This window comes from Catharus ustulatus, chromosome 3 (genome assembly GCF_009819885.2).
Source record: "Catharus ustulatus isolate bCatUst1 chromosome 3, bCatUst1.pri.v2, whole genome shotgun sequence".
Lineage (NCBI taxonomy): Eukaryota > Metazoa > Chordata > Aves > Passeriformes > Turdidae > Catharus > Catharus ustulatus.
The window spans coordinates 87,128,170-87,153,931 of NC_046223.1; the positions used below are offsets into that span (position 1 = coordinate 87,128,170).

Genomic DNA, 25,762 nt, shown 5'->3' on the forward strand with positions numbered 1-25,762 from the left:
GTACCCATTTAATTTATCTTTTCTCAGATGCAGGATCAGCATTGCTCTAAAGTTACAGTGTTTTCCGTACATGCATGTTGCATTTCTTCCCTGCATTTTAATTTGCATTTGTGTTGCCCCTTCCAGTATTAAAAGCGATTTTGCTCATTTAGTGCACTTTCCTGAGACACATTCGAACATCTCTAATCCTGTGTGCAGCCCTGTCATACCCATGCCATTATTTTCAAAGTTGTGTCTTGTCAGTCTTGTAATTATCTCAGGAAGAAACAGAGCTTCATTCTACTGGGATTCAGGTAGAATCATACATGGTTACTGCCTCGAATATTAAAAGACAGGTAGGTTGTTTTATCCATAGCCAGGTAAGGGGACCACAGGTTGTTTGCTCACTTACTACATCAGGAAAGCAGGTGCATAGAGATATATCTTTGCTGGTGCCTCTGTCTCTCTACCCTTACCTTGCCAAATATCCCTTCCTGGTAGAACTGTAATGTGCAGAAGAGATCAGGATCCAACACAGAGACAAAGGTGCTCGAGACAGTTCTACTACATGTGAGGCAAGTGAGTCAAAATTGTCTTCTCTCTCATGTCTTGACCTGACTCATCCCCCAGCAGCCATAAACATGATTTTCCCCCGAGTACAGTGCTGTCCTTGCCAAACATATGTATAAGAGCCTTGCCTAGGCTCTGAAGACCATCTGGCAGAAAGTAAACAACGTGTTTGGATTTAAAAGAAAGAGGTGGTTCTGAAACATAACATTGAACAAATTCAAAATGGCTTTTATAGGTGTTGCAGGAACATTGTAAAGACTGAACATAAATGGAAAATTATATTTTCCTTCGTTGTCTGTTAAATATGTATGACTGTTCAACTATAAAGCTTATCAGCTCTAGAATTCTCAAGTTTCATTACATTTAGCTACAGGGTTGGTTTTTTTTTTCATTAGCAACAAATGAAAACATATCTTTGCAATCACTAGAGTTAAAGAGAGGAAAGACCTATTAGGTCAGTACGTTCATCTTCCTGCCATTGCAATTATTTTCTATTGCATATTTATTTATGCTTCTCAAATCTCATTTTATATTGCATAAATAGTAATTCCATCATTTCCATGTGGAAAGTATTATTGAAATGAGTGCTTCTTGCTATGGAAAATGATCTGAGATATCACAATATAGGGAAACAAGGTATCTTGATCTTCCTTTTAGTCCCTTTTATACACATTCATCATTGTGAACTAGTAGAGCTGGAAAATGCAATGTTTTTTGTTAGTCTCCAGGAACTCTGCAGGATATTAATGGCTTTTTGTTCACAACAAGACTGGGGATGGTTGAGTAGTGCTGGAGAGGCTGCTGGCACACAGACTCAGTGCACTGCTAGCAAGGACTGCTTTGTGCCCTGCTCTGATCCCAGCCGGAGGCCGTGGATGGGCAGGACTGATCCTGACTGAGCCCAAGGTATGCTGTGCACACCATATTTCACCACACTACCCATCTGTTCCCTACTCACCCAACATTGTGGAAAAGCATCGAGCAGCTTTTCCTTAACTTTCTCTACTCCCTCAGTTAATCTTTTCTGACAGAGAGCTTGTGGAATAAGAGGGAATGGAGCAGGCAGCACACAAGATAAAAGACAAGTTTAGGAGGCTTTGAGAGCAGATTGAAAACTTGACAGGTTTGCCTGGTAGGTCTTCAGTAGGACTGTTTAAGAGTCCCATCTTTTTTGGAAAGGACCAAAATGTTGACTCTAACAAAATGAAAGTTTGGGGATTTGTTTACTTAGAAAGCTGTTTTGAAGAATAAAGTAGTAGTCTTGGAAAAAATATAAGTGAACGAGGTCAAAACTGATACAGTAGACTTTGAAATTACCAAAATGAAAAATTATAAACAAACCAGTTTTTGTCTTTTGCTATTACAAGGCTGACCAACCTGAGAGTGAGCAGCATGTTTTAGGCTCCTTGCACAGAAAAAAGCCTCACCCCAAATGTTTTGATCCCAAAACTGAGAGAGGACCTACCTCTGTAAACCCAGAGGCATTAATTAATTTTGTTAATTTCCCCCTACAACAAAAGGGCCATTAATGTCTTTGTAAAACAATTTGTACCCAGGTCTAAGCAGGAAAAAATAATTAGCCTCCCTTATAGCAATTTTTCAAGTTGATGCATCAAGAATGGATTCAATTGTCTGTGTTTACATTTGGGGTCTTTTCATAGTGCGTCATAAAACTACGCAAGTGCCTTCTGTCTTCGCCTGCTTCTGTATACCAGCATGAAAGGAAAACCAGCCTTCACCCCACCTCACTGCCTTTGCAATTCAAAGCTGTTTCTAAAAACAAGTTTCAAAATGAGGCACAAAGTTTCCATATAGGCAGATGTTATCATCTTGAAATTCTACAGTTACTATATAGAGTCTCAGATCCTTCTTCAGATGTTTGCATAGATGCCAGAGTAGTCTGGTAACAGATACTCTGAATAATCAGAAAGAGGTGTATCAGCTACCTGATGAACTGAATTATCAGTCTCTTGATTTTGAGAGATTAAAGTATAGCATATACAGAAGTCTCAGGATCATGACATATTACTTCTTTACCGATGTCAGACAAAGGTAAGTTTCTGAAGCAAGATGCATGTGTTTCTTGTAATCTAGAAAACACTAATATTTGTAGGGAGATGGGAGAGATTCATGGCTAATTGATGGCAAGTGGAGATTCTTTGCCTCAGTGGTGACAAGAATTGTTTTTCTAGTAGGTCAGGCATGCGAAGTGAAAGTTGGAGATAATATAAAAATTTCATTCTCATCAGTTAAATATTACATGCCTGAAACAATTAAATCTTGCACCTTTGATCTTATTATAACATTTCTGTGGATGGTACTGTGGAGAAAGTTTCCCAGCTTTATTTTTCACATTTGGTTGCTTTCCATTTGAGCTAATAGTGACCAAAAGCACCAAGCAAAATGCAGATGATGCACTGAACAATCCAGTGGCTCCTTAGAAAATGAGCTCCATAAATTAAATATTACAATGTGAAGTCAATCTTATAGAATTTGGACAGTATAAAGAATGGTTATCCATTGCCAGAACAAGTGGCAAGGTGCACTTGGAGCCAAGAGTTGTCCAGTCTGTTTAAAATGCAGCGTCACAGAGAAGCATCTTTGACACCAAAGACAATGGATTATGCTGACTGTTCCTAATGTGAGCATTTTCCATTTGAGGGAATAAGCTTGCCTTGTGAGTGAGTGTCCACTGTGAAAAAAGGATTTCTGTGACCTGCTGAAACATTGCTAACAAGAGATGGTTTTCAGCAATGCCATTTGGGTTGCCAGTTGCAGTGGCTGTGAACACCGGCCTGGTATCTGAAATGTCCTGTGAGGTCATTTCCAGGCAGGCTGGAAAAATGGTAGGAAAAGATGCCTGCAAATGATCTATCAATCTGTTTGTGCTAGTAGAAAGTTTTAGAAACAGCCTTACTCATTATCTGTCTTCATTTTACTCAATGGAAAAGGGGAAGGGAAATACAAGTGATAGGTTATCACTGCATGAAATTATGTGATAAAAAGTGTTTTTTCTTCATATAGTGCTGAGAAAACTCAGGCAATGGTTTCTGTACAATAAAACATTGTTTTTCCATAGGTTTTTGTAGAAATTCCTTTTAGCTGCTGCCTGTCTGTCTGCCTACCTCCCTGAACCCAAGAAGGGTGCTGGACACTGATGTGACTATTATGCAGAGCCAGTGGGGTGACCCCCAGCAATAACCTGAGGTTTGCTGCCAGCAGACAGGGAATTGACAGCTTGAGCTCTCCTTGCTTGTAGCTGTATACTTTACGACATATCAGGATTTATACTTCAAAATACTCTGGAAGATAAATAGCCTTGGCAGGCTCAAGAGGGTGAATGACATACTTAAACTTTCAATACAGGTAACTTTATAACTTTCAATGCAGTGTGCTACTTTCTTGGAAAAGGAGACTATTTGTTTTAAATTATTTGGGTTATATTTAGTTTAGTGGATAGTGGTAGGCAAGGCTTTGCACAATTGAATAAATGTAATTATTCTGTTCTTACCAGAAGAAATTTGCAATAAAAATCGTATGACAGTCTCAGGAATATGGAAATGCAATAAAACCCTACAGTTTTAAAGGAAATAACTTTTCCAGGTCATGCATATTCAGTAAAATTACATCAAATCATAGTTTGGATAACATAAAATGTAATGGAAAACAGCATCCATTGCTCTCTTTTTGGTGTCAAATGATGTAGCATTTTTAGATATTGAAAAGCTGATAACAGAACTAATAAAATGTTTTAATTTGACTAAAATAGAAAGGAAGCATAATATATTAGGATTAGTTGTGTAAAAAATATAGCCATGTAATAAGTTCAACTAACTATCATTTTATGAATTGACATGCAGTTTAGTAGAATCCTAACTAAAGAAAACTCAAGTGTTTATTCATTCAGTATTTTCTACTCACCTGATAGCTCTAATGACAGTTTTAAGAGCAGGGGTGAGGTCTTCGACGGACACATCACACTGGCACCCTTTGTCATCATAAACATCATCTGTTCCAAGACTGGTGTCAGCTGCAAAAGACAAGAGCAGACTAAATAAGAGAAATTTAAAAATCTCCTCCTTAGTGTTTTCTAATAGCCTGCACAGTGGTTCTGGAAAAAGAAGGAGTATGTATCAAGCATGACAGCCCTCCATCAGTTCATGAACTATATGATGCACTTGAGTGTGTCTATGCTTGTGTCATAAAATGCCTTGGTAGTCCCGGAGTAAATAGTAAAAATTAGAAAGGAAGAACACCCTATTATTTTTCAAACTAATTAATAGTTGAGTACCAGCATGCTTGTTCCTGATGTCCCATGGTTTTTCATCACATTCCCTGTTTTATGGGAAAGCAGTGAACTAACAGATGAAAGGGCAGATTCAAAAGATGCTCAAGTTATATTATTGCTGTTTTACCACTGTGGATCAAACTGGCATTGAAGACAAAGGAAAAGATCCATTTCATTTAAGTAGCAGGCTGTGGAATGACCCAGCACTTTATTACAGGTGAAAATAAACCAAAATACTTTTTTACTAAGAATGAATAATTGCCACCTTAAACCTCAGAACCATGTAGGTATTTCAGGCTTCCTTTGCGATAGGAGCTTAGGCCAAATTACTGTATCTATTTATCATAAAAAAGTGGATTCTTTACCATTTCCTAAACACCACCTCTGCAGTCTTGCCATCTGGGAATTAGCTAATCTCAGAATTAGAAATTAGTTAGAAATTTCAGAAGTGTCCATTGTACCTCAATACATAAACAAAACAGGTACTGATGTATGACCAAGTGGTTTACAAGCTTAAAATCTGCTGGAATGGAAATGGAGTAAGAAGAGCAGGGTTATGGATGCCCATACATCATCTATGTTTCAAAGGCATGTGAACTACAGGAAAATTCTTTGGGGTAGGTGCTTTTCCTCCCAAATCATCTTCAACTGCATAAAGTCCAAGTGTCCACAAGAATTTCACTCAAGATCAGTGTATTTCATCATGTAAGTGTCGCTGCTTCATGAGGAAGAGAGTGTAAAATGAGTGACATGAAACAGAAGAAAAAAGATGGGATTCAGTAACGCTCTGTAATAGAGATTTCTTCCCAGTCCTATGTTGCTGCCTACATTAATGCTGTTATTTAAAACAACAGGTTTAGTTATTCAGAAACACTTCAAGTAGATAATTCCAGGGGTTTAAATAATAAGCAGATTTGAAGCACAGTCAAACACAAATGATTACAGGACATTCTTTCAAATTTCTTTTCCAGGAAGTCTGCAAATTAAAGATGAAAAATATTATTTGTCAGTCAAAAGTGCCTGAAAATGTCATGGTACCTTCTAAATCTAATAGGGATGCCATCTGGGCATAAACAGTTTTGTACAGCATCTTCAGGAACTGATATTGATGCATTGTTTTCTTCACAGATTTAATGTTCAGCCATATAATTTTTTTTTTTTTAATGAGTCTGGCTAGTTCATTACTCTTGGGAATTTTTTTGTCTTTGGTTACTGTTGCTGAACCGGTACATTTATGAGAAACATCTGTAGCTTTTAATAACAGGTGAATTCATCTTGGACAGATCAACTTAATAAAGAAAGATGGCTTACAGCCAGTGTGTAAGTCCACATGAAACAATCAAATGCAACCATTAAAAATTAAGTTTTAAATTGTAAAAGTGGAATTTTCATACGAAACTATGAAGTCTCTCCTTCCATGCTGTTACTGTAAGTCATGACTACAATGATACCAGGAGTGATTTTTTTCTTGCATTCTTTCATGAGCTTCGCTCCTGACTTGGCTTATCTTATTGGTAAGATATATATCTCTCCACCCATCCTGCCTCAATAACATTTGGATCCCTGCCCAGAAATGTGACTAGCTAAAATAAACTTTATAATTAGTTTGATAGGTATATACACTACCTAAACCACCATCTCAGGACATGTTAAGTATTCCACAACACTAACTTTCCAGGTATCACATCTGATCAGCCTCTCCAGTTACCTCTCCCAGTGTGGAAATCTCCCAGCTCATTTATAAGTACCATATTAAAACCAGAGCATTTTATGCTGCTGGTATTTCCAGTGACTCTCTAAGGTTTGAATTGATTCAGTTATGCCAGTATGAATTAGGAAAAATACTGCTCAGATCACAAGAGCTGTAGCCATCTAAACCCAGTGAAAGAGGAGACTCCAACCTGAAAGTTTAAAATAAACATGTTTCTGTATGGTTGTCTCACAGATATGGTTCCTGGGTCCTTTGCCAAGTGCAGTGTCATTAATAAAAGGGTTTCCTTACCAAAGTATATCTTTGCAGAACTGTTTTGAGAACTGTGTGGTGCAATTACAGTGTTCCATGTTGCTCCCTTGTGGATAAAAAACTCTGCAAAAATTTTAGACACATGCTGGAAAATTCGTATAAATTTAAGCTAGCTTAATAAGAGATGCTGCTCCTAATAAATCACCTTTTTTCTTTCTAATATTCCACTATATGAATTTCCTTCATTATGGCAGACGCTCAATACTACAGGTCAATAAAGATTGTGAAAAGCTATAGCCTTGTTTGATTCCTATGGGAAACATAAATGTTTCTTTAGGATACTGAGCAGACTTGGGAAAAAGTTTGGGAAATGCATTGCAGCAATTTGGAGAAAAATTTCATCTTAAAACACCACTGAAATCAAAGTTCAAATTCTTATGAATTTTTCCAGTGGAAGCTCATGTTGTGTACCACATAGTTACGAGGTGAGATGTATCCTTTCTGTCCCTCTCCAGTTCATCGTTGAGGTCAGGGCTGAGTTGGGGTCAGTTTGGCTGCTTTAGCAGCTCCAGCGGTTCAAACCTCTGCCAGCTCCCAGATGGGGCTAAGCTATGTTCTCTGAACTGCTGTCTGTTCCCAGAGAGCAGCCTTCCTAGGCATTAATGGGGCAGCTAGACCTCCCAGTGCCCGTTCATGTCTAGCCCTGCTCACATCTACATCTTCATCCTTCCCCACACCCTTATTCTGATATATTAGTCTGTATATTCTGGTCTCCACTGAGGGTCTGCACCTGGTCCAAATGAGTTCCAGAAGTAACTGTGGGCAGCAGCTGCTCTGCATGAGCCTGCATGAGCAGTTTTTCCTAGGGTTAGCCCTGGTCTCTTTTTCTCTCCAGGAACCTCTACCACAAGCTAATCAGGGCTTTCAAGTCTGTTCCTTGGGCAGCTCAGCAATATGGCCTCAATGATGCCCAAAATGCCTTTTAATACACATTTAGACAAACTCCTGCATGTCTCCTTTAGAAGGGCTGTGAGTCCACTTGACAATCCAGACCTTTTTCTAATACTACATATTTAGAATTCAGTATGTGTTTTGATCTTAGACAATGAATATGTTTATTTCACAACTGATGAGGCATCTGCCATTGTCTTACAATCTCTGATATTATTTGCTTTGGCCTACTGTCTGGTCTTTGCCATTTTTTAATTTCTTCCTCTTTCTTCCCAGTCAGTCTTTGATTTAATCACACAGCAAAGTAGCAATTACGAAGAAATAGAGCAGCCATGCACAAGTCAGTAAAAGTGTCTTGATATTTCCCTCTTTTTCCCTGTAGTAACGCATTTTTCATGCAAACTCTAGTCATTTGTGATCACCACAAATGAACAGGGAAAAAAATTAGGCTGTTCTAAAACATTATATGTCACCAACAAAAAAATTTACAAGTTTGTAGCTGCATTTCATAAGGCGCTGTGCAAGTTATCTGCAAGAGTTAATTTATTGTTTTTGTAAATAGTATGTGTCCTTTCTTAGAAGCGTTTTCTGTTGTTTAATAACATGCTTTGGCGTTGGGAAAACTGTGATGCTGCTTTGATCACTCTCATATCTCCTTGCTTTCAGTGTCAGTAACATTTAAGTAACTATCTGCCTGTTAAACTAAATCAAAAAGATTTTTTATTTTTTGTTTTCTGGGAACAGCATTATGTTAGCAACAACAATCCAGCATTAATAAGTGTGTGTGCCAACACAATGAATAATCCTATGGAAGTGCTTCTGACATAGTGGCTGGTACGGTGCTCCCTTTTGACTCATTTTTTGGAAGCCTTCAGAAGCACTTAGATCTTACTCTGACTGTGAAGGAGGTAGTTAGGGTTCTTCATGTGGGTGATATTATAAGTAATTTTGCTGAGGCTGAGAACCCATCTTCTCACAGAAGCCACCTCCGTGGACCCTCCACTACTAAGAACCAAGCCATGCAAAACCAATAGAGTGTGTCAAGATCTCAATAGGTGCCTGAAGTTGATAGCCTGCACATGACTTGCACTTATTCATGTTACACCACAGTGTTGTGTTGACTTGGTTAAAAATACACTAGTTTGGAAAAAAAGTCTGATTTATTTTCATTGAAATGTATGACTGATGGTGAAAATTGGATGGTGGCCTAATTTTCATGGATGCTGAGTTACTTTGAACCATAGTTTTTAACTATTGTTATCAAAATTGAAAGTTTAGATTGGGAACTGAAGTCCAAGCAATTCATAATGCAGTTCCACAGCCTGTTCTCCACTCTGTTCAGCAGCCTCATGTGAGTGCAGAACTGCTCTGGCTCCCCAGGGCAGCAGTGCAGGGCAATGCGACAAACTCATCTCTACGCTCATTTTCTGTGTGAGTGGTGAGAAAGAAAATGAATTGGTAATTCAGTGCATCTAACTTCTGGCAAGTAAAATTCAAAGCTTTTGGGGGACAGATTGTCCCTGCAGGAGGTGCCAATACCTAGGTCTGCTGCGGCAGGGGGTCCAGGCAGCTGCTTTATCATGAGACTCCAAACTGCCTTAGTCTTATATGGCTGCTGAGCTCAGATAAACTCTTGCTCAAGAAGCAACGCCAGCAGCTTAATACTCTCATTATTTGTTCTTCCAACCTCCTTTGTGAGCAAATAGAGCCTCTGCTGTGCTGCTTTATGTAATGCCTAGGGTGTCTGCAAAGTAGGTGTATTTCACTCAGATTTACCCTGCCTTTGAAGTACCTTTCTTCACTATGAGCATTTACTGTGGTAAGTTAGGGATTTACCCTATATAATAGAGCTATCCTGTACATATTTTATAGTATTTCTGCAAATGTTATAATGCATAGAATATTTCACAAAATCTCAGTTACTTTTTTCCCTCAAAAATGTACAAACATCTTGATGGTTTATGTTCATGTGATTCATGCAATTTCCTTTTATAAAAATGAAATGTGTCTTAGCCTAGTGCCTTTGTTTAAATATGTTTCATGAAACTTCTCACCTCTTCATAAGCTCTCATTATTTTCCTGCTTGTTGAACTATGGATATAAAATCCCTTCACTACCCCATATCTGATTTTCTTTCCAATTTGCTTTTCCTTTAAAACATCAACAAGCTGACTCTCCCTCAGTACATGGTTCACTTATTTTGTTTTACTTTGATTGCTCACTAAGTTCCGTAGGAAAAATCACCTGAAGAAAGCAACACTAATTGTGAAGGAACTTAACCACATAATGAGAGTGACCAAAGCTCCCCCAGAGCAGGAAAGGCAGCAGCCCATGTTTACATGCTTTCCAGAGCAGAGGCCAGCCAGAAAAAGAAGGCCCAAGGGAGTGAATTATGTATTTATTTCCTTGATCTCTGGAAAAAGAAACCAACCAAAGGACTTTCTTCTAATCAAGAAAGAAGGAAGAAGGCAGAACAAGTACTTCTGTGATGTAATTTTCACATTAGATACTTATCTAGAAAATGATACCAAAATCCCTGGTAGTAGACAAGTGTTCAAGTTGAAAAATTAAGAAAGAGTGAGTGAGACTGACAACATTTAAAAATATTGTTTACAGGGAGTTTTTATGAAATGGTTGCCATTTCCATGCTAGAATGAAATTTCTCAGTAAAGGAAGGAAACTGTTGCCTCCTGAAAGAAGGAGCATTTTTGCACAAGCTTGTAAACTTTGCCTTCTTCCAAACCTGAGCCTCTACTCTGCTGGCAGAACTGATGGGGAGTTCAGTAGTGCAATATCAATGCCCCATTCCCTGTCTTTCTTCTGAAAAGCATTCCAGGTGGGGAGGAGAAGGGGACATCATTGGGAACTGCAGTGCAATGTGACACAAAGTATCTTAAAAAATGTCCCTTACAGAATTACATATGTTAAAGCATTTCTGAAAATCCTCTGGCTTGGCTAAAGTGGAAGATAGAATTGGTGGAAAGTTTTTTTACGTATTCTGGATATAATGACATAGTTTTCTTTCTCTGTAAGTGCATTTTTTTAAGGTCAGAAACCTAATTTATAAGCAAGTTCCAAATATCTAAAATTCTAGCATTCCCTTCTAACAACTCTCTCTTATCTTTAGTTATTATTCAACTTTTCAAAAATTTCTGCACTGGCAATATTTCATGGAACAGCTCCCACTACTTAATTAAAAAGGAATCCTTTTAATTTTGAATGATGATGTGGAGGATCAGGAGACTTTTTAAAAACAATTCATTAAATGCACAATAATTACGCTGTTAGGCTAATCTTATTATAAATAGTAGCAAATTAGCCAGCAACTTTAGATGACCATGTGAGAAAAGTAAAAGAAGATGACTCTAAATCTAAGGCTTTAGTGTATTTTTAGATACACATTCCTGTTGTTTTATAGATACCACATCCAAGAAGTAAAAACTGTACAATAAATTGCAGATGCATATGTTAGTGTCTGGAACTGTAGACTAATGAGCTGAATGTCACATTTAATTGACTGTCTCCCTGCAAGACCTTGTAGCATACATCACTTGATATATGTATTATATTCCATGAGGTCCACAGAGGTCCTGTGCCCTGGGAGATTTCCAGGAATTGTTGTTGAGGGAGGTCATAGACAGGGGCAAAGGGTTAGAGGATGACAGCTGTTTTAGATTCAGGTATCTACAGGATCATCTTGTATTTTAAAAAGCCATGAAAGATTTCCTTAGTAATGTTTCATAAAAATAAAATTATTCCTCAAATGCTTCAGATTTGGTGCAAGTGGATTACATGTGGTTGGGAAGTTTTATGAGCATCCTCTCCAAATTAGCTCTTATCTCATTTCTATAGTCTTCACCGCAGATGAGGGTATCCAAAACCCATGCAAATCATACTTCTGTGAGATGGTCTGCTGCTGTTCCTCACAGAGCTAAGCTTAATAAACATTCACCTGTGAGCACTGAGTCCAGTGAGTAATGGTGCACAGCAAGTTCTTCAAGAGGTGTCATGAAAAAAGAGACTAAATTCTGGACTCATATGGCCAGGCCATTAGTTGGTATAAACTAAAATAATGCCTCAAAACCAATGGCCTGCACCTATTTACATAAAAATGACTCAGCTTAGATCAGAATGCCAGATCTTCCTAGTTAATTACAGTGACAGTGGTAATAAATGAGAGCTCTATCTGCCCCATGGAAGGCAATAACAAGAAATAAATCTCTTGTCTAGCACAGATTGATATATTAGCAATACATAAATTTCATTCGAACGTTGACAACATGCAGCTTCACTTTGAATCAGCAAATTTAAGCTTAGATATAGGATGTAGAAGCAACCCAACTAAGGACTTCTGCCACATCAAGTGAACTGTATCCAAGGTCAAGTTGTTTATGCTACTGAAAGGAAAACTTGTCATTTTTGCAATACATAAATTACATGGTAGTAGCTGAGGACATGAGGGCTGAAATGCACAATTGCATTCTTTCCATTGCTCTTATAATATACTCTACCCTGAGGATTTTGTGCAAGTACTCTGTAGGGAATGAAAGGCTAGAGGTCATGCGAGTGTATAATGTTTGGGGATGGTGCAAGAAATCAAATATTTCCTTAGAGAGTTCTTTTTAATTAATCAAATGAAATATGTTTGTAATATCTCCAGTGCTGAATGCTTTTGATGTTTTATTCAAAAAGCCACACAATGTCTCTAGGTTACAGTAAAGGCACAATAACTCATTTCAGAGGCTTAGAAGCATGAGATGGTAAAAAACAAATATAATAGAGTATTTCTGTCCCTCACAGAAAACTGCGTCCACAACATAATATTGGTTCATTAATTCAGCTGTGGTGGTAGAAGTATGGAGCAAGATTTAAGCAGAAAAGGTTCTGTTCCTCAGAAAGTAAGGCAAGCAGAAAACAAAACAGGACAGGAGCACCATTGGAAAGATGAGATTTTGTGTGGTTGAGTCTCTGTGGATGGATACACAACATACAGCGAGGCATGGGCATAGTGCCTTAAGCAAGGCATGCAATCACCTGTACTATTTAATAACTAGCACAGATTCTGTTCTGGAGTTGGCCCTGCTGGTGGGTATTCTCATGTTCTGGGCATCACTCCCACAGATAGTTTGGCTGCAATTTCCCTGTTTTTGTTAACAGGGACCAAAGTCGTACTGCATGAGGAGGCCTTGGGGCCAGAGGTAACTCCTGGCTCACTTTGTGTACAGATGCAGAGGGGACTGTGAGTGGCTCCAAGGTCAGACAGCACCTTTGCCTGTGTGACACGGCATCCCTTTGGGGAAGGCTCTTCCCTGACCCTATGCAATTCTTTTTTAAGTGTGTACTTTGTAAAGCTTCACTATTTACCATTCTTGATCAGTGAAAAATTCCCTTTTATCTGCCTTATCCTGATAATTTCCTTTTAGGCTGATAATAGGGGTCGGAAATACAGCATTCTGTCACCTTTCTTAATTTGTGCAGAGTCCTCTCTTCATTTCTGGAAGTTGTGAACCACATGTCATCAGAGACTGCACATGTATTTTAAATCAGATTATGTAAGCCTTGATATTCACTTTCACTCCCCTGCACCATTGTTAAATGCCCTAGAAAGCATCTCCAGTCTGGCCACCAAAGACTTCTCTAACCATCAAACCTCTCTCAGGTTTGGATTCCACTTGCAAATGCACATATGTAACTGAAATAATTACTGCTGTGGTCAGTGGGTGCTGTTGTCACACCCACTTTGTCAATGGCAATAAATGGCTTATAGGCAGTTTCAGAAGATTGTTACTAACCATAAATAAAGCCATTTGTGCAATGGTTTTGGTCATACTGTTCTAAGACTGCTATGCCAAAATCCTTTTGGGAGATAACCATGGCTGGCTTAAGTGTTTTACTTGCTGCCAAGAAATTGTCCTTCTATGATTTTAATATGCAGTAGGGGAGTGCTAGAGTGTTTGTTGCTGGGTAGTTTAAGAGGCAAACAACTACATTTTCAATTAGGTTAACCTTTTGGCTACTCCCATGAGCTCTTGTCTGGACTAGAAACTTCCTTTGCAGGCCAGTTTCTAATTGTTAACGTTGAGTTACTCCAGCAGTCTTTTTCTGATGGTTTTGGCCCAGATTCCAACCATGTCCTTACCAGAACTCAGTCAGCAGTGCAAAGTCTCTGTATTGACCATCTATCTGCCTTAAATCATCCTCATATGTTAACAATTTTCCTTCCTCTGTGTGGTTTCTCCTTATATATTTGCATCTTTTCTTTATTTTCACACAGAATTCAATCCTCTACCTATGCAGAACATTTACAAGTCCACATCCCATACAGTGAAATGTCTTCTGTCTTCTCTTTTGGAAGAGGAAATTCATAGTAAGACTTTATTTTTTCCACTGATATGAAGTTTTGACCCTGAACTGGATATCCAGCACTATGTTGTCACGGCCCCAAGGGTCTCTTGTAATTTAATTTCTTCTCCCACCAAACACCCTACAGAGATGTAGGAATCACCAGAAGGACCAGCTGTTCCAGAGAATTGCTTTGTACCCAAGATTTCACCCAGAAAAAATTTACTTCTAGTTTTGGCTTGACGATTGGCCTGCCAGAATTATTAATTATTTGGCTGTGGAATACCTCAAGGAGGAAATTGGAGAATCTGGCAAGCAAGAGATAAGAATAATATGCTGCAAACACTGTTTTTTTAATCCAATGAAAAATGCAAGATATTCTAAATTAAACACATCATCTTGAGATCTTTTTCACTGAGCTGTCAAATGCAGAAAGCATCAAGCTATGAAAGAAAAGAAAGAAGAAGAGATCAAGGTTAGTAGTGCCTGACTTTTCCTGCAAAAGTTTGGGTAAGGCAGCGGGAGCTGTCTCTCAGCAGTGAGTACACTGGACATCTCTCTAATCATACTGGTCCTAGAAGTAGTTGGATGAGGTCCCAGAATGGAAACTTGGCATTTGCCTGAAAGCTGGAGACAATGGAAGTTGTTTCTTCTGCCACAGATGAGAAATTGGTTGTATCTCTTGGCCCCGGTTCATAAGGGTGGACTGGTAGCTGGAAATCACTGACCAGGAAACAGGCTGTGCTCACCCTGAGGAGCGGGAAGATCTTCAAGGGTTTACGCACAGCAATGAGTGCTCTGTTGTTGCTACTGTCTTTTATCTACAGATATACCCAAGGTGCTGTTTATGCCACCTTTTCCGTGAGAAGGAAACAATCAGAGGCAGCACGATCTGCTTGTGCACATCGTTGTTATTGATGACAATATCTACAGGACAAAATAGGGGACATGCTGAGGAAATGCTTCTATGATAAATGGGCTGATGAAAAATGAAACAGATGTTTCAGTGAGCTGCAGACTGCAGAGCTGGGGCAAAAGTGAGCCACTGATACTCAGAGAGTGCTCAAAAATTACTTTCTTCTTAGGTTGCTTCTAGGCACAGTGTGAGTTACAGGGGTTTAACCTATGAAATTACTTCTGATGTGGTTTGGGAAAGATACTTGTGCTTTATAAGTGATTACGTAGTGATGCCAGAGAGGGTGATCTGGAACAGAGACTAGACAGAATTAAATGAACAAAATAGGTATTTACTGAAAGGCTTTAAAAGGATACACCTTGAGCAGTACAAGAGTCTGGCCAGGGCTACACCCAGGATGGATCCAAGATTAATCCCGGTCGTGAATTTTTACATTTTTGTAAGTTTTGGTTCATCTACATATTGGGGTCAATTGTCCAATTAGAGCTCCAAGTCATGAAGTCTCAGCCCCCTGGCTTGCCCCCTTCCCTTTGCTGTTGTTTAGGCTTTTTGGATACCAGTTGTCCTTGATTCTCTAGCTGGGAAGGGATTATTTTGTCTAACTACCTGTGAAGAGAACTAACATCTAATAAGAGTTACATACCAGGAAGCAGATAATCTGAAAAATGTAAAAACTAAAATCCAAGGCATCAATAGGATGCCTAAATTTAGACAGGGTAGTTTCAACCACTATGCTGCCTAGAGAATTTCTCAGTTCCCACTGTGGCCTTGTCTGTGTCCTTCACATCAGTGTGAGACCCCGGCTAGGTCACACAGCCCCTGTGATACAGCTGCCATGGGACATAAGCCAGGCCTGGTGCCCCAGGATGAAGATAGGAGTGGATAGAAGTGGATAGTGGAGGGGAGCAGCCTGGAGAGTATCCTGGCAGCTGATACACTCCAGCAGCTCCGTGTACCACAGGCAAATTCAGAATTTGTGCATCTGAGACATCTCCATGGGGGAGGGCCAGTCTGGGATGATGACCTTAGCAAATACCATTGGTTTGTCTTGGTTGCCCTCCAGGAAATGTTTATTTACCCAGACTTTTCTGGAAGAGAACTGTTGTGTAGAACATCCTCACTGAGGGATGGGGCATTGCAGTTCAATGAATATTTTGCAACCTACATGTTTGTGATATGTGCTCTTGAAAAGGAAACAACATTAACGTTGCACTTCGGTCTAATTCGTCTTACCGCAATTGTTGGATGTAGCATGCATGATTACCACTGTAGAAAGAGGTTGTACCTTTCCCATTCAGGCAAGATCACTGCATTCTGTGATAATCAACCAGTTTGTTTCCCTTGTTTTTTACACGGAAGATACCAGAAGAAAGAACAAAACATTCATGGATTGGTAAATATGAGAATGGAGAAACCCAAAACAAAATCCAGTGGGGCAGCAGTACCCCCAGAGCTATATGAGTGCACCTTTCAGTCCTGGACCCATCCCATACAGGGGTCAGTTTCACCTGATTCTCTCAGCTCCTGCCTATCAGGGGGCTGCTGTCACCCAATTTGGTGCTCCTTGGTTAGAGTCACTGTTTTTGTTTTGGCAAGCTTTGTCAGATGAAGAGCCTTGCCTGAATACTGGTTAATTTAATGGCAAATTGGACTTTAGCTAGAGAATGGACCAGCATAGGAGGCAACTTGAGGGAAAAGCTGGGCTGCCTGCTGCAGGTTCAACAAGCCATTTTCACCAAGATCCATCTCTTTACACTTTAGGAGTACTTCCTACATCCAAAATAGAAAGCAGTAACACTGGTTTTGTTTGCTAAATCTGTCTGCCTTATCAAGCCAGATACCTTAAAGCACCCAGTAGTGTATCCCTTGGTGGCAGGTGATTGCACTGCCAGTGCAGGTACTGGGACTCTGGCTGAGGGAGCCAGTTCTGCACAAGCTGTGCTCTTGGCTGTCAAAGGCACAGACAGTGCTGGTTGTGCTGTGTGGACCACCAGCAAGAGGCAGCAAATTTGCGCAGCAGCTGAGCTCAGTAGTGGGAGAGGGGCCATGACAGAGGAGCTGCTGCAGCCAAATCCCTGCATTTAGTCCACTGTGACTTTTCATAGTGACCCCTTTTATCACCAGTTGCTCCCCATGAACCTCTGAGATGATTTCTTACTGAAAAAGAAAAAAAAAAGAAAAAAAAAAATCCCATTATTGGGCTCTTTGAAGCAGGCTATAGCTGGCTTGTGTCTCTGGCCCCAATCAACAATTCTTTCTGCCTTCCTAAAATGTGTACAATCATTGTGTGAGTGTGCAAGAGTGTGAGGAGGCTGGGAGCAGCATGCAATGGCAAACAAGGGGTGACAAACTCCTACCATCAACCATGGGTTTGGGCTGGGAGCTCTTGAGCCGCAACGAGGGCCTGAAGCGTGTTCGGTCATTGAAGCTCCAGCTCTTCTGGACTTTGGTTGGGCTGCCTTCGGTGGCAATGTCAGCACTTGGTGACCGGCGATCTCCGACTGAAGATTGCCTGTTTTTAATGCTTTGACCTCGTGGGCTGGCCATCCGGACCCGCTCCTTAAAACTTAGCTTTTGACTGTGAGAGAGAGAAATATATTTTATTCCATAGCTACTTCAATCCATTTATTTTTTCTATTTTATGATTATTGAAAGTAATGTGTAAAAAATCTCACTGGTGTGAATCTGTTTCTTACACAATTTTATTTTCATTGAATGTATTTCATTTGTGAATGGAACTGATTTGATGTAATTGTTTTTTGATAGAAGCATTAGCATTGGCAGTCTATCATACAGTACAGAATAACCTTCTAAAGGAAATTAAAAATAACAAATAGAAACAATTTCACCCAATTATTATATATTAATCTCTATGATGTTTGTTCTGTTCCTTGAACTTGAGCTAGGTTTGTTTCCATCTTAGTCAGCCAAGCTCAGTGCATTTTTGGCCATATCTTCAGATAAACAAAACCAAAATATATTTTATTGTTACTGCATGCCATGTAGTATTGTCTGGTTTGGGTTTTTTTTTAAGCAGGCAAAAATACTGTTAGTGTATATTCATGCTTTTTCAGGATTTGGCACTTCCAACATTTCATATGCATGATTAGTGATCACTCATATCCAGAATTCCTTGTTAGAACACTTACTTGGACAAGACAAAATCAAAATCAAAATCAATAAAATATCCAAGAAAAAAGCATGATGACTGATTCATGGAAATGTAATGATATGCTGTGTGCTTTCTAAAGTCATTGCTGAAGATGAAGCTGGGAGCTGACTATGTGCAGGTGGTACTGCACATGGACAGGTACCAGAGCCCAGCCGAGCTCGTGACTGTGTCTGCTGCATCAATGGTGACCCTGTACTCTTATGGTTCACCAATTGTAAGGGCTTTTTTTTTTATTTCCTGCTGTGCTGGGAATCCTCCCCTACGACCAGCTAAATGTGGGATTTGTAGATTTTCTATTTCCCAGTGCTTAAATTACCTTTGTCCAAACATATCTGATTAACATCCTGTGGTCACTGTGACTATCTGCCTATGCTTTTTCATTTAATACTTCTGCCTTTTTTTGTCCCTTCCTGTAGCAGAAGACACAAAGGGGAAACAGAAAGAGTCTGATACCAAGGTCTGGAAACCTTGTTTCATATGCAAAGTTAAGTTCAATTGGTTGAGCAGGGGAATGGTCACCTTGATCAGTGGTCCTGGTCTTTCAAGGGGAGAGATGATGGGGCCAGTGCAGTGTCTGTTCATGCATGGTGTTACTGGGACTTGCAGTCCTACTGTCCTTGTGTAGGCTTTGCAGGGGGGGCTTTTAAAATGCCTTTAGCAAGGACTGTCTACCTGAAAATTATGGTGGTTCTTGAAGCTAAGACACTTTCTAGTGCTCTCAAGGCCTTTGAATTTAATTTCAGCATGCTCATAGAATGTTTTGAACAGAAACAAATCCTGCAGATAATTAACTAATGCTAATATGGACTTTGTGGTTCTTGGATGTTTAACCTACTGCACTCTGAAAATACAGTGTTAATATGTAATTATATGAAATGGAAAGTAGTTATAAACCTCTCTGGCTGTGAAATGTTGAGATAAACATATCTTTGTCCATGCATAGCAAAGCATAGCATTTCAGTCTGAATACAAACATCACTGAGAGCAGAAAGGATGCAGTTTGTTGCAGGCAAAACACATGCTGGGATGCTTATAATGCGATAATTTTCAAGAATACTAAAAATGAGCACATCAATAGAAAGATTATTAGATAAATGGATTTCTATATGGCATGTTAGATTACTTGAAAGAATACCTTTATGATAATTTCTCAATGTAATCCCCTTTCCTTGCCCAAATAAGCAATTGTTGAAATAAATACATCACAGAGAGGAAAATGTTATCTATTTCCATTGTAAATTGCTACCTAGTGCTGTGGCATAAGCAATACAAAACACCCAGAGAACCTAGTATTTGAAAGAAAGGTGAGTTCCAAAATTTAACTTTGAATACAAATTACATTTCAAGACCGACTTATATTTCAGCTCAGGAATCTTTTGCACTGTACAACAATGAAAATATAAACTGTAAAATATTTATTAACCACATTCTTGCATTGTCATATTATACAGAATGAGGAGGAGAATCAAAACTGACTTCTTATTATAGATATTATTCCTACAATGTCCCCCTTTTTATTAACTCCACTTATGGTTCAAATTGTACTTGATATTGAAAAATGAAGTGAAATGAAGCTCCTTTCCCCCCTGCCCCGCCTCAAATATTAGCATAAAAAAGTTTCTGGACAGCTCTCTTTCTGCTGAACCAATAAAAATGAAAGGAAAACAGATAAAGTAGCCATAAAAACTATCTATATAGATCATATTTTTTAATAGTCACATTAACGCCAAAGTAAAAATGAATATTTAAAACCAAAGTCAAAACAGCACATGTCGTTTTGTCAATTTATTTGTAGTAATGAAAGCACTGGATGTCTTTAAACTATTTTTAGACATGGTTATTTCATGTATAAAAGCTAAATGGTACACAATAACTACTTAACCTGAATATCTTTAGTTCTCCAAATCAAAGCAGTGAGGCAATGGTGAAAGAAACAGTAGGAACAGTAGTAGTACTTTATCTGTACCATAGACATTTTTCAAAAGTGCAATGCTGAGAATGAAAATATTAATGTAAACTGCAGAGCTTATACTTTAAAAATCAAATCAAATCTGCTTTGTAGCAATGACAATGTACTGGCATGCCAAGGGTCCATGCAGAGGGTGCTGCATTGTGAAGAGAAACACAGCCCCCGAAGGAAGCAGTTTGAAAATTCCCTTTTGCATCTTGAGATGCACACCCAAAGAGACTAATTACAGCAGTTCTTTGCTTCTTGGATCCCTGTTCCTAGTTTGAGACTGGTGGGAAATGTTCCTGAAGTCACTGGGTCCTTCTCAGCACAGGCACAAATTATGTGACTGACAGTGGAGAAGAAAGGTTGGGAGAGGAAAACTTGTGCTTGGGAACATGCTGTCGTGGGGGTCTTCTATGTATGATAAATAACAGATCATGAAGAAGTAACTGAATCAGAGCATACCCTTACCAGGGTTTTCCTCAAAGTGAAAGTCCCTTTCCTTATAGGATAAAGCCTAGCTCCTGGCTCTGAATTCTTTGTTGCATTAGCAGTAGAGGTAGTGTTAAAATTACAGAGCCAAGATAATCTTACACCATTCAAGCCTCTTTGGACGTTCTGCATTCGAATCAATAGCCAGTGACTCCTTTAGGGCCCTTGATTTTTATTTAATGCTGGTTGTATCAGCACTGGCTTGTGCGTGCTAAAAATCCTTCAAATCTTGCAGGTCCTGGCCTATTATGTATTTCTCTTTCACCTTTTCCCCTCTCTTTTTGCATGGTATCCAAAGTAAATCCCTTGAGTCAACACAAACCTGTTAATGACCATTAGATATTCATGTGTCCCCATAAGTATTCACAAGCTTTAAGTAGGGTGTTTGTCCAAAATGCAAAAAACATGAGAAAATAAATAAAATTGCACAAGTCACTAAATCAAAAATAAATGACAATGATCTGAGAGATCCACAGCTGTCTCCAGTTATCTCTGTGTTCCTTTAGATGTGTGTCTGTCAATCATTTCTTGTACTTTATATGATTGATAATTTAGCCCAATTGGCTGACATACATTTTTGCTTCCTATGACAGTCTTCCCTGGCCTGGTCTCTTTGGACCTATCACTCTATTCTTGCAGGTTGGAAGCTGTGGAATGTATGCTTATTGGTAACACTCCATCTTTGAAGCATCTTTTAATGGAGATCAATTACAACTGGCAGCTGTAGAAACGGAAGAAAATTACTTTTCTGTATTTGTCTGCCTTCTCAGAGGTCAGTTGTAGGATCTTATGACTCATTCCTCCCATTGCATGCCCAAGATGCTCACTTCACTGGGATAACAAATGACTTTCTAGTTTTTATTTCTTTATTTTCAAATTCTGCCTTTATGACCTTTGATTTATGAAGGAATAGGTGTGTAGGGACACTAGAGGTCACTGTAGCTTCACTGCAGAAGGAATGATCACTTTTCTGCTGGTCCAAATGACTACTCTGGATGAGAGTTTGTTTTAACTGACGAATGCACATAATAAACCTTTACTTACTCTATCTTCCACGAACCATCTCCCTGTATTTTATTAACTGAGCATCTCTTTCCATCCCAGTCCCACTCCCCCATTTTCCTGTCACCTTCCTACATTTCTGATCAAGTTAAACTTCTGCTCTGCCTCAGCCTCAGACCTGCAGCATTACAGTTTGCTACTAGTTACAATTTACACCTCGTTTTTCAGCTTTTCATACTGAGCCAATTGGTGGAAGCAAGAATAGGAAGGAATTGAAATGAATCAGAAATAACTGGAGGGTCTGAGGGTGAGGAAGAATACTTTGAGTCTTAAGACAGAAGTTAAAACTACCAGAAATTATCATCTATGGCAAACAGCAGCAAGCAGATGCACATGCCAATTTTCAGCAGTTAACTACCTATAAATATAGGTGTTGATTCTTACTGAGCCTACCAATACTTTTAATGAAATTAAGCTAAGTTGAACAAATGCAGCTGCAATGGATAATACTGTGAGACATAAAGTTCAAACGTTCTAGACTTTACCACCAGTCTCATGCTAGGACCATGAACTCAAGAAATGTAGTGTTATATCTCATACCTTCAATAAGTAATAACAAGAATTTCAGGCCACAGTATATTATACTTCATTGTCAAACAGAAAGAGTAAATATTCAGGGTGTTTGTGCATTTTTTCCTTTCCCAAAACAATTTCTAAATGAAGAGAAGTTATTTTGATCCTTATTTTCTGTAATTAGTTTGTACTTCTACCGCCTTTTACATTATTTTTAATAAATAAGAAAAAATGCAATCGGCTGGAGATATGAATCACGGGCTTCTTCCCGTAAGATTATTCCATCTAGGAATTACCATTTTTGGTAAGTGACACAATTTCCACAGAATTCAGCTGAAGCAGATGCTTGATTTCACATGCGTTCCTCTACCTTCCAGTACAGGATGCAGGCACATCATCCATAAGCTGTGTCCAAGGGGATTCTTCTCAAGAACAATTGCACATTTTGACTGCTGTAATTGCCTAGCATCTTATAACTTAATATTCTCCACTAATTATTAGACGGAGAAATCAACAGCCATGGTTATAAAAATCCTCTTGGACTTGGGGAAATGGCTTTACCCAAATATTCAACCCCAGTTTTATATCTCCACAGGGTAATGCATTCCAAAAGTTGAAGACTCAGGCAGAGAAGGGGAATGGGGCTTCTTAAAATGGCGGTGTGCTGCACACTGCAATTGTCTGGCTGGATGGGTTTGAAACCACTGGTGTTGCTGCCATTGCGTCAATGGGATTGCAGGCAGCAAGCAAAAAGGGACTTACAAGCACTTAAAAATAAGTAGGCAACATCATTTGGAGAAGTAAGGGAATTTAAAGCACTGAGGAGGGGAAGTAAATGAAACATGCACCTGATGTTAGTTGGCATTCTCAAACATCATGTGAATAGGCAGGATGCTGAATACCTATGTTTCCGAGGGGTGTACATCCTGAAGAGCTTCTGTTTATTACTACAAAGCTTACTAGGAGTGAGGGGAGATAGAGGACTCTGTTACTAAGCATTCCAGTGCTACATAAGGGGTTAGGTTTTCCACCTCAAGTTAGATTATGCATCATTGGCAATTTCTTTTTTACATGGTGCATGCAGAGTGTTTACATTAAATCTACTTTTAGAAACAGATATGGTATAGGAGGTGAAAGAATTCCATAATATAATTCACTTGTTTCCCTCAGAACAGGGCTGAGTTTTTCCCTGAAAATCTTTTACTGACAAAACTGTTCCTTATTGCACCAGAGAGAATTGTTGGAATAGGGAATGCATATTCAGCCTCATGAGTTACAAGACTAGATGGGTGACATTCATCCTTTGCAGACACCCAGTGCATGTCCTACACACAGTTTAAGACTGATTATGCTCTCAGTATATCACAGCATTCATCAGTCTTGATCTAGTTTCCTACACAGGAACTATTTCAGCCATGCTGTGTAACTGACAGAAATAAATATTGTTTGTTTTCAGTGTGTGCATTTGCAGATATTAAGAATTTAACATATAGGCTTTTAAAATAACTTGCACAACTCTGGAACTGATTTATAGAAATATCTCATTCATAGCCTGGATGCACCAGAGAGGTTGTCTACCAATACTTTGATAAATGCTTAATTAGAGTACTTATGTGTAAAATTTTGGGAAATACAACATACATATTTTTATTAAAATCAATCTGAAGCTACAGCCTCATAAGCACAGCTCTCTCAAATGTATAGCAACATTTAGTCACCTAATGAAAGACTCTAGGTCTGTAAGTGAAAAAACACAAGAATTAATTTCTGTAATTATAAGTCAATTTGAGAGGAAAGAAGGTAATGAACTTTTCCCTAACACAAGTTTTTCTTCACTGTTATTAGAAGGGAATATAGAGCAAAGAGCATGTTCAGAATGCAATCCAATGTACTATTTGTGCAAACATGTCTTCATTTAAAGAGTGAAACAAGAAGAAGCTTTCTTAGTTCACATAGCATCCCATGCAAGTCGCTTAGCATCACAGTAAGAAACAAGTTAAATATTCAAGGACAGTTATCTCAGAGTACATTGCAGCAGTTCTCATTTACGTCTTTGCCACAAAAGACCACATACACATTTTTTCAGTAATACAAGCATACAGTGATATATCAGCATAAAAGCAATAAACAGCCACTGACAAAACACACCTTTTTTTAAAAGGCACTGAGTGTTCTGTAGGGTTTTTACTGTAGAATATGATCTCAGAAGTTAACTAGTTCATTTTTACATATACACAAATTTGCAGCAGTGCACATATTGAAGTGTTTCTGAAGGAGCAAATATCTTCCATTCAGTGAAAATAAATCTGGCTAAATTGTTGATTTCTTTTAAAGCCACAAGTATTATCATTAATATGGAGAACATAACATGGTTTTGACAGCTGGTTGTTGGGTTGTTTTTTTGTTTTTGTTTTTTTTTTAAATCTAGTTTCCAGTTATCATAAGTAAATTTGTCTCTTCTAGTGCTCACAGGTACAGCTGGGAATAATCTCTCCCCTCTGCACAAATCCCAGTTTTAGAGGGATGTACTTATTTACTGGCAACTTGTGTGTCACCTTTAAAAAAGTAAATTTTAAATGTTGCTGTCAAAAGACTAGGAAATACAGCTGGTTAGTGCAAGAAGTTTGGATCAGACTGTAATAATTTAATGAGATCAATATGTTGCTAGCAAGCCTGTGGAGGTAATGTATAGAAAAAGTGCCAGAACTGACACAGCAAATCCTGTCCCCTTGAGTTATAGTGACACTAACAGCAGTTACATGTGCTTGGAGGAAAAGGTTGGAGTCAGGTGCCAGAGGAGCAGTCTGAAAAGTGGAGTGGGACTTGGGTAATTGATGTGAAGATTTTCATCCCTGACTAAATAACCCAGAAGCATTTGTGGACCACAGTACTACTCGGGGCTGGATGTATTTCAGGGGCTGATGTGTCATCAACACTTTTTTCCTTGGCTTTTCAGCATTTTCTGGTTGGAGGTAAAGTCTGCTATTGTCTGTGCCAGCTGCCAGATGCTTGCTGATTCCCATCCCTAACGAATTTCTGAGGTAGAGTAATTTCTCTTATAGCCACTGAGGCCTTTCCTGTCCCTAAGGATTTGGGCTATCAGTACAGCAAAGACCAGCATTTTCTCCCACTGCCTTAGGACATGCCTCTCCAGAGCTTTACCCAGTGAGGATATCCCTGCCAAGGCTCATTGCTGCCGGCTGTAGGCAGTCAGTGCCCAGCTGGGATCTAGGCTGGGTGGAAGCCCACCTGTGCTCCTGGCTGACAGCATTGGGGCTTTCTTCAGCACAGATACAGTCTGGCTCCTCTACTTGAACTGGGTCATGGGGGAGTGCAAGCCATGCAACCGGGAGGAGGTGAGACAGTGCAGTGCTGCTTTCCCCCTACGTCCCAAAACGCTCCTTAGCATGGGATGACAGAGAAGTTAGAACATGTGGACACATGGCACTGAGGAAGCCTTGAGGATGCTCCTGCAGGGCAACGGTGACATCCAGCCAGCCCCATCAAGGGGTCCTCCCTGCAATGGAGGGCTGGTGGGCTTCTTCACATCACCAAATTAAACT

The 25,762-nt window shown here is 39.2% G+C and overlaps 1 protein-coding gene across 1 annotated transcript in view; it reads right to left on the reverse strand.

Moving 5' to 3' along the window:
- The window catches only part of KCNQ5 (potassium voltage-gated channel subfamily Q member 5), a 278,870-nt gene that overhangs the window by 10,163 nt on the left and 242,945 nt on the right, over nucleotides 1–25,762 (reverse strand). The window contains exons 10-11 of the mRNA XM_033055747.1: nucleotides 17,367–17,587; nucleotides 4,471–4,579 (exon numbers count right to left, since the gene is read on the reverse strand). Coding sequence (XP_032911638.1) covers nucleotides 4,471–4,579; nucleotides 17,367–17,587 — 330 coding nt within the window. The remainder of the gene's footprint in view (nucleotides 1–4,470; nucleotides 4,580–17,366; nucleotides 17,588–25,762) is intronic.